Genomic DNA, 9,081 nt, shown 5'->3' on the forward strand with positions numbered 1-9,081 from the left:
CGTAAGAAACGACAAAATGGATTGATCAAGAGCTAAAAGAATAGCTTTCAATATCGTTTTTCACACCTTATTTTTAACTGTTTGTTAAAAATACTATAAGTCAGGAAATTCGTTATTGTACATCTTCGCATCCATTTAAAAGCCACTGTTATATAAAGAATTAACGTATCGACACTTCAGACAGGGTGTTTACACGAGAAGACAGCCTTTTGTAGTTGTAATGCAAAAGGTGAAAAAGAAAAATGTGAGTTTCTACAGTTTTACTACGTGTTTTTGCGAAACTCAAATAAGTGCTTAGCTATCGCAATCCTCTCAAACATAACACATTCTTTCTTTGTTTGAGGAGGACACAACCTCAATCTTAAGACTAGCTATCAACTCAATGCGGACGCGATTGAAGATTTGTATTGATATTCACTGAAAAGCAACAACATTATTAAAACGAAAGCAGTTTCTTCGACATTTTTTATATATGGACAAAATCCTCACAGTAAATGCTCCGCAGCCAGCAGTCTGCCAAATAGCTGCTTTTGCACAAAAATAGAACAGACAGGCGGCGTTTTAAATGTGCTTGTCGCATTCTCTAGAGCTTCCGAACTACGAAATAATCTACTTCAAGCCTGCGAGCACCCCGAAATTCGTAGAAGTTAGCCCATTTCAAATCCTAAGTCTATTCTGAGCAAAACGTTCTTTTACCCGTCCTTTAATGCCTGAAAATAGTCACCATGGGACAGTCATGTTTGTTCTCGATGTAAATAAACAAACGTATAAGTTATATGACATGTGAGCGGGTGGAATCGCATTGCCTTTTTTATTCCAATGACATCACGCAAAATTTGTCACATGAGCAAGATGAAGAATCAGAACACAGCGTCTACGAGTGGATTAGAGAAGTTCAATGCAAGCTTTTTTTATATGTGGCAGAAATTTTAATTAAGTTGCAATTTACCTAGTTCGTTCGTGCGAATTACGCAAAATTTATTACAGAAATCACGTGCACAATTCAACACACCCAAAAATATAATGCTACAGCTTACATAAAAGAATTCGCACTAAAACCTAGAATTTTACCATTTCTTCTGTGCTATTTGCGAGAAGATTCAACTTAGCGCGAAATACGTTCATATGTTATTGCGGGAAAATTAAAACGCGGGAAATACAAGACGAATTTTGTACAGCTAGACAGTCAACATCATTTGCTCCATTAATCTCAATTACACTACTGCATATAATCGTCATTTAACTTAACGAGACCTAAAGACAGTTTTAATAAAATTAATCTATTTTTATTATTTTGTTTCCATAGAGAGTTGGAATTAGTTGTTGTGTTAAGTATAAGTATATACTAAATTTAGGTGTCGTATAACACGCCTGTGGTGATTCACAAACATTGAATTGCGTTGAATAAAGTTAGCTGAAAGATGTTGCAATCTTGTAGAAAATTTGAAGACTAATCTATAAACAAGAAAGACAAAATAACTTTGATGTATATCATATCGCTTTACAAGGAATCTCGGAAGCGGTGAAGTTTGAAAGGTTTAGTTTCATCTTTTTATTTTGCTTGTAGAATGTTGTCAAAAATAGTGAAAGCGTGTTTAAGCAAAGCTATTATACTACTCCAATTTGTTTTAATACCTAAATCCCATTTTTACCCTAAAAAAGGTAAGGCTCTCTATAAAGTCAATAAGTTTATTTTTATTTTCTTATATTTCGCAAACCGAACTGTTGGCAGAACCAGTACAAATTTTGATAGCAGTTTTTGTATCTTGAACTTAGGTTTTAATAACCGATATAAATATTTAATAGTAATAATAATAATACTCCAAGCTTTTTTCTTATGACCATATATAAAATTATTATGTCAAGTTAACAACACCGTGTTTCCCATGCACGTAACAAAAGCTTTATTTTTGTACTTATGTGTTGTTACTAATCTCATTAGAAATAAATGATATTTTTAATAGATTGCTATTGGTTTCGTCCTGCACACACCAACTGATAAAAATATTGTTTAGAAAGATTAAAACATTTTTTGATGCATCTATGAAATCGTATGATATCTTTTACGAAAAAGATTTGTGCGCAATATTTTGTGCTTGTGTATAGTTTGCAGTTTTAATTTTTGCGTGTCAAAAAAGAAAGAAGTGCAGACTAAGAGACATTGCGCGAAGTTTTGAAATCGTGTCACGTCAAGAAAAGTAAGACAAAAATACTCGCAGCAAGATTTTGTTCTTGTACAAGTTTTATTAATTTTGTTTTTCTGTTATTTACTTCATATATTTTTTGCCTTTGTTTACTTTTTCGTCTTCTTTTATTTTCACACACAACTTTTATGTAAATAATTATTTTGATTTCGTTGTTTTCTAAACATAAAAATTGGTAAAAGTTTACTTACGAGCGAGTAACAAAAGTAAAGGACGCTTGAAGCAAATCTATAAGCTTTAGTAGTTTGTGTTGCATGATAATTATTTGTCTTTTAAGTTCAATATAATAAATAATGGGATCTGGAAAACTAAAGGTTGAAGTCTTGAATGGACGCAATCTGCAGAATAAGGACACGTTCAGTAAAAGTGATCCTTATTGCATGCTGGAGCTTGGTACTGTTGCACACAAAACAAAACATCTTGACGGTGATCTTAACCCCGACTGGAATGAAACTTTCACGTTTGACGTCGACTCTGGAATGGATGCCATAGCGTTGTCTATTTGGGATAAAAATTCAATCAAAAAAGACGTCTTTATGGGTTATTCTTTTGTTACGTTTGATGATTGTCAGCGTGGCAAGCCGACGCCTAAGGTACCATTTTCTCAACTATCATTTTGATCAATTTGTTCTTTTCTATCAAACCAAGGGTAAACCGTCCAAATATATCAGCTATTTAGTTGGACTCTTACGATCTTAAACTGGACCTTAGTATTTGTCGTGCGAAAAATTATATTTTCGAAACACTTCATTTTGGTTGCAGCTAATCAAGCGGTTTTGTTTCTGCTATAGAGTGCCAATATGTTGGGTGGTTGCACAGGTCAGATCAATTTGATGGTTACTGCAGACTTTGAAACACAAGCATCTAAAATTGAAAACATGACTCAACAACTTCAACAAGGTACTGCAGATAACAACAAATCAAAAGATGAAATTGCACGTCTGAATGGAGAAGTGAATCGAATGTCTGCTGAGAATGATAGATTTTCAGCTAACAATAAAAAATTGGAAGAAGAAAACAAAAAGTTTGAGGAGAACAATAATCGACTGGAAGCCTCTGTTAATAAGTTGGAGGATGAAAACAACAAATTTGAGGCTAACAACAAAAAGCTGGAAGAAGAAAACAAAAAATTTGAAGAAAATAACAACCGTTTGGAAGCTTCAGTAAACAAATTGGAAGGAGAAAATAAAAAGTTTGAAGAAAACAACAAAAAGTTAGAACAAGAGAATAAAAAATTCGAAGAAAACAACTTGAAGCTGGAAGCTGAGGTAAATAGATTGGGTGGCGAGATCAATAAAATGGCAGAAGAAAATAACAAGTTTTCAGAAAACAATAAAAAACTAGAGGAACAAGTTGGCATGTTGGAAGGAGAAGTTTCCAAAATGGGAGAGTTAAACAAAGAGTATGAAGCAAATAACAAAAAATTAGAAGAAAATGTAAATAAACTGGAAGGTGAAGTTAATAAAATGACTGAAGAAAACAACAAGTTCTCTGAAAACAACAAGAAGTTGGAAGAACAAGTTGGACAGTTAACTGTAAGCATTCTTTTTTTACATTAAATAAAAGTAGAAATTAGTACATTTTTTACATGTTATATATCTTTTACTGACATAGAGCGTGTAGAATTATCTGCTTTTGTATTGAAGGGATGTTCCATTTTAGTAAACAAAAATAGAAAAATTCGGGAAGTTCTGCCTCTAAGTTATTTTAAAATCAGCAAGAAATAGCGGGAAATTCTATCGAATTGTTTGAGCCAAAGTGGAAAAGATATTGACAATAATTGCTCGCTTTTTTCAGGGAGAAGTGAATAAATTTACCGAAGAAAACAATAAGTTCAAAGCCAACAACGAAAAATTGGAACAAGAAGTTTCTAAAATGGGTGCAGAGAATGAAAAAATGGCGGAAAACAATAAAAATCTAGCTGATGAGATTTCACGATTGAAAGCAGAAATTGATAGAATGGCAGAAGAGAATAAAAAGTTTGCTGAAAACAACGAAAACCTTAAGAAAGAGGTACATTTCTAGAATTAACTCGATCGCCTTATTTTTAGACATATCTTCTGTATTCCCAATAAGTTTAAAACACGTGGCAACCTCTTTTGTTTAGGTTGAGAAAATAACTGGTGAAAATGAAAAATTCGCAGAGAATAATAAGGTGTTACAAGATGAAAACACTAAGTTTATTGAGAACAACAAAACATTAACATTAACTGTCACTGAACTAAAAGAACAAGCAGATAAATTCCGTGAGATCTACGAGAAATTGCTGAAAGAAAATGAAAAACTTGCACGGATTAGAGATGGGATGCAGGAACAATTAACGGTATGTAGTATAAGTATGGCGTCTTTTTTACGCCTTTTAGAGAAAGATTCTTGGCAGCAATTGATTTTTACATAATCTGCAGCAAGGTTGTAAACTTTCCGCTGTGGTAGACTCTTTGCCTATTCCCGAAGACAAACATTTGCGAAATATTGACAAACTATGTAATTGTGTACTTGGATACTTGAAAACAAGTGTAAATGATGTCACTTAGAAAGAAAAAGTCAAATCTTCACAAAATCTTATATATTAGTTCCCTTGCGTGAGTAACTATGTGAGTCCACGACATGCAAATCACGGGTCACTTCCTTATCATATATTAATTCTGGTCACATTAACTGCAAAATGTTATTCCACCGAGATGAACCGACTTTAATTAGGAGTTGATGTAAAATTTAAATTCAGATTGTTATTCTTGTAGGGATTTCAAAAACTGCAAGAGATGATTTTTGCACAGCTGAATGAAAAAATGCGAGCAATGGATCGTTCTCTGTTGGAGAAGATAGCAGCAGACATAGAAATGATGGATAATGATCAAGGTAAGATAATTTATTTGTAAAATAACATTGTCAAGATGGCTTCTTTAATATTTAATACGCCAACATTTCAATAAGGAAGTAAACAAACAACGTTCTAATGAATCTTCTTGCTTTTTTCCTGGCAGGTTTGTCACGTGGAGAATTTGATAAATTCATGAAACGCGTGCCAACGCATTTAAAAGAGAAGTTTGAGAAGATTGCAGACGATTTTCAAAAGTTTGATCAAAACAAAGACAATGTTATCGATTCCGATGAATTCGGAACAATGTTGGATCAAGTCATGAAAGAAACTGAGATACCGAGTGCAAGTTCTGATGAAAAAAGATGATAAATTCGTATTTGTCCAAATGGACCTAAATAATTCTTGCCTTATATAACACTTTAAAAAAGATGTGTATCGTTTTGAATATATTTTGTGTCTTACGCACCGCTTGTCAACACCGCTTGTCAACAAAGATCTGTATCAACATAAAAATATCAAAAGTTTCTTAAAAATTAGATAGAATTATCTTGTTTATTATCTTGAGATAAAATTTTGTAAAATTAAATAATAATTTAGACATGAATTTGTTTTTTTATTACGTATGTCTAACGCAACACATACCTGCCATAAAAAATAAATCCCAGATTAAAAGTACAAACAAGTACCTTAATTTTCTCAAGGACTAACTTTTGCAAGAATATTTTGGAAATGCTCGGTAGGCTCGATAAAAAGCAGCGATGAAAGAAAGAGTTGCCAAGTAGTACTTGATTTCTAACAATCTTTAAAACTTTGCCACACCCTACAACGACTGGTGAGATAGGACCATTTAACACCTCGTAAGAACATTTATGTCGAGTGTTTTTATACTCTTCTTCAAATATCAGACAGGACGCATTCTCACAAAACAAACGTAAAGAATACCTCATGTAGTGGGAAAATACGTTAGATTCTACGAAAATATACCCATAGGGTTTACCTGTCAATAACCGACATCGTATAACAAATTCTTAATCTCCAAAAAATTATCTTAAGCATCTTTATTCCTCAGTTCTTTATCACCTTCTAAAATAACCATGTGTCTATCGCGGTTATCACACATAAATGTACCGTACTACCTCGTATAGCGGACATTTGCCCACAGCGGATATGTCTTTTTGGACTTAGTACACAAAAAACCGTGAAAATAAATGCAATCCTTAAAATTAATTTCGCTTAATTTGAATCCACAATCTTCCTTTGAAGACCTCATTTTTGAGACTGTGGGCATGACAGAAGAAACTTGTTTTAAATAAATTTAATAATAAAAAATAATGCATTTAATAACATAAAATACTGAATCGTGACGTTTAAAAAAAACATCTAAAATAATTCATATCTTATAAGTACGTCACTACTGGGCAAAAGTCAAAGTATAAAGTAACTCAGTTGATTACACTCATTGTAATAACTTAGGTTCAAAATAACACGATTTTTTTTTATTTCTTCATTATCATATCTGTGCCAATTAAAAAAGGTTACTTTCACGAAATATCTAAATATATTTTTCCTATACTTCGCAAATGTCTGCTGTATATGTTTCCGTAAAAATTAATTCTACAAATTGGGTCATGTACATAAAAGTAAATTTACTAATACTAGAAACTAATACTCAATTTTCTGTAATTGCATCTAAAACTACATATATACAAAAATAAAATACTATGACGGATTAAGACCGATTAATAGATTAACTAAGTATAAAAAATAACATCTGTCCTGCTAAGCATTTGCCAGTTCAGTGATACAAAATAACCTTTATCCCACAAAAGATACAAAACTAAAAGCCTAAATTGCCACGAGTGTTGAATTTTGCAGTCACTGTTTGTAAAATAATAAAAGTATAGTTATTTAATGACATTTTGTCTTGAACCTGAAGAATTAAATTAAGTCGTTCATTTTTCGCGAGGTACAAAAATATGCATTTTGCAAAGATTACTTACTTTTCGTAGATCAGTTATATCGAGACATTTCGTAAAGAATTTTTTCGCGAATGTAACGTTTTAAGTGTTGTTTGTGATGAACTATCTTTACGTACCCCGTTAAATTTCGCAATTTTAACTTATTTTTAGGCCTATTTGTTCAGATGAGGTAGTTTTTAATTAAATTTGCTCCTATCATGGAGGCTGGTTATTATTTTTAATAACTACACAAAAATTAACGTTAAGTAATTTCGTGCAGATTTATTTTTGCGAATTGACTTTCCTGCACACATAATATTTTTGCGAATATGCATAAATTAGCAAAATTCGCGAAAATTAATCTTTTCGAAATTTAATCAAAGATATAAATATAAATTTTAAAATAATGCTAAATCTACTGTTAAAATAATTTAATTTGAGAAATTATCACAAAGGAATTTTTCGCCAATTTAAAAAACCAGAGAATATTTTGGGATAAACTGTTGGGAATCCACAAATTGAAAAAACAGAACATGAAAATATCTCTTGCGATATCTGAAATTTTTGCGACTTTGTGATTATATGTTTTCAAATTCCATCCTGAGAAAAAAGGTTTTTACACTACGGTTATAAATAAGCATGCAACAACTCATTTTGTCTTCTTTCAGATCTATGTTAATGATAAAAAGAGGAACAATTCATTCCAGAGACTCTTTTTTAAGTTTTAAGCATCATTAATATTTCTTTAAAAGCAATTATTTTCAGAATTTCAAATAAATTTGGCGATTGAAGATAAATCTTTTAAAACCAGACCTTGTAAAATAAATTTGCGAATCAACGATTTGGAAATTTGTTCTAATTAAATGGTCATTAAATGGTCATCATTAAATGGTATCTCAATAAATCAAAAAATTCATGCAGGGATTATTAAATCATTTGAACATAACATTGGCTATCATCTTCAATCAAATCATCTAGTGTTAATTCATCTGGCAATATGTTAAACGATGGAAATAAAAAATACTTCCATGACTGTCTCCGATTTTTGAGTAAAAATGAAAACTTGATTCTTCTTTGTTTTTTAAAGCACTTCTTTATTAATGCCCACACAAAATTTCTGATCGACACTGCTTCTTGAATATGTTTAACAAATGAAATGTATGATAAATCAGCTGCCAAGAGAATACAATGGATTAAAAGCAAGCTACTGATTATCACCAAAGCTGCCACAATAACCATAACAAAAAGAGGTAGCTCACCAATGTCTTCACATACACTTAAATTTAAAGCAGGATACTTTAATGACACATCTGAGAGTGTGTGATCGTGGATATAACAAGCATCAAATGATGAGTAAGTCACATAAAAAGCAAATAACAATCCAACAAACGAATAGCAAAGAAAAGTAAAGTAATATGCAAAATTGGATAAACCAACACAGTTGTTTATGAAAGAGCTATGATGACATAACATACGAATGCAAGTATTACAGTTTCGACAATGATGTGTGCCATAAGTTCTCACTCTTTCGCAAGTGGAACAGTAATCGAGGTGCTCTGGTATATTTTTTCTTAAGAGGTTAAGCTCTTCACGACTGGGAGGTTTTCCCGCCTTAGTAACCATTGCAGCAAAGTAGTTAAAGGTAACATTTATCCAAAGATACACTGCAATTACAGAATGCAAAATTGGAATCCATTTCGATTTACTTTTTTTAAAATTTATTTCTATGAGCTTTACAAAATATATCACTATACTTGCAATTATAAACAAAATTACTGGTCCGCAGTGACATAAAACCTGCGCAAGCTTGTACCACTTCTTATGTCGAATGGGTGGGAAAATTCTCTTTAAGTTCTTTACAATATAAATCGACTGTAGAATGATAAATGTGGCTACGATTGCCGCTATCACTGCCATATTTGTTTACAATGTTTGATATGTTTTGCTATGTCAGCATTCTTAAAGTTCCATAGTTTCAAGTTTTAAAAACCGGTAGCGATAGCATGAATAAGTAAACACGATAGGTTACTTTCTGTTCGACAGCCGTGATATTTTCGTGTTCGCTTACGCGAAGAAACGACAACAAACATGGCGGCGT

The 9,081-nt window shown here is 32.0% G+C and overlaps 2 protein-coding genes across 2 annotated transcripts; one reads left to right on the top strand and one right to left on the bottom strand.

Moving 5' to 3' along the window:
- The first annotated feature begins 2,402 nt into the window (after positions 1-2,402).
- LOC130645185 (flagellar attachment zone protein 1-like) lies at positions 2,403-5,623 on the top strand. The gene is made up of 6 exons (XM_057451080.1): positions 2,403-2,797; positions 2,996-3,739; positions 4,002-4,217; positions 4,312-4,527; positions 4,946-5,063; positions 5,189-5,623. The coding sequence occupies exons 1-6, from the start codon at positions 2,498-2,500 to the stop codon at positions 5,389-5,391; spliced, it is 1,797 nt and encodes a 598-aa protein (XP_057307063.1). The 5' UTR covers positions 2,403-2,497; the 3' UTR covers positions 5,392-5,623.
- A 1,071-nt stretch (positions 5,624-6,694) lies between these two features.
- On the bottom strand, positions 6,695-9,079 carry LOC130645186 (uncharacterized). Its single transcript, XM_057451081.1, has one exon. The coding sequence runs from the start codon at positions 8,898-8,900 to the stop codon at positions 7,911-7,913; it is 990 nt and encodes a 329-aa protein (XP_057307064.1). The 5' UTR covers positions 8,901-9,079; the 3' UTR covers positions 6,695-7,910.
- Between the last annotated feature and the right edge of the window lie 2 nt (positions 9,080-9,081).

The sequence above is a fragment of the Hydractinia symbiolongicarpus genome, chromosome 5 (genome assembly GCF_029227915.1).
Source record: "Hydractinia symbiolongicarpus strain clone_291-10 chromosome 5, HSymV2.1, whole genome shotgun sequence".
Lineage (NCBI taxonomy): Eukaryota > Metazoa > Cnidaria > Hydrozoa > Anthoathecata > Hydractiniidae > Hydractinia > Hydractinia symbiolongicarpus.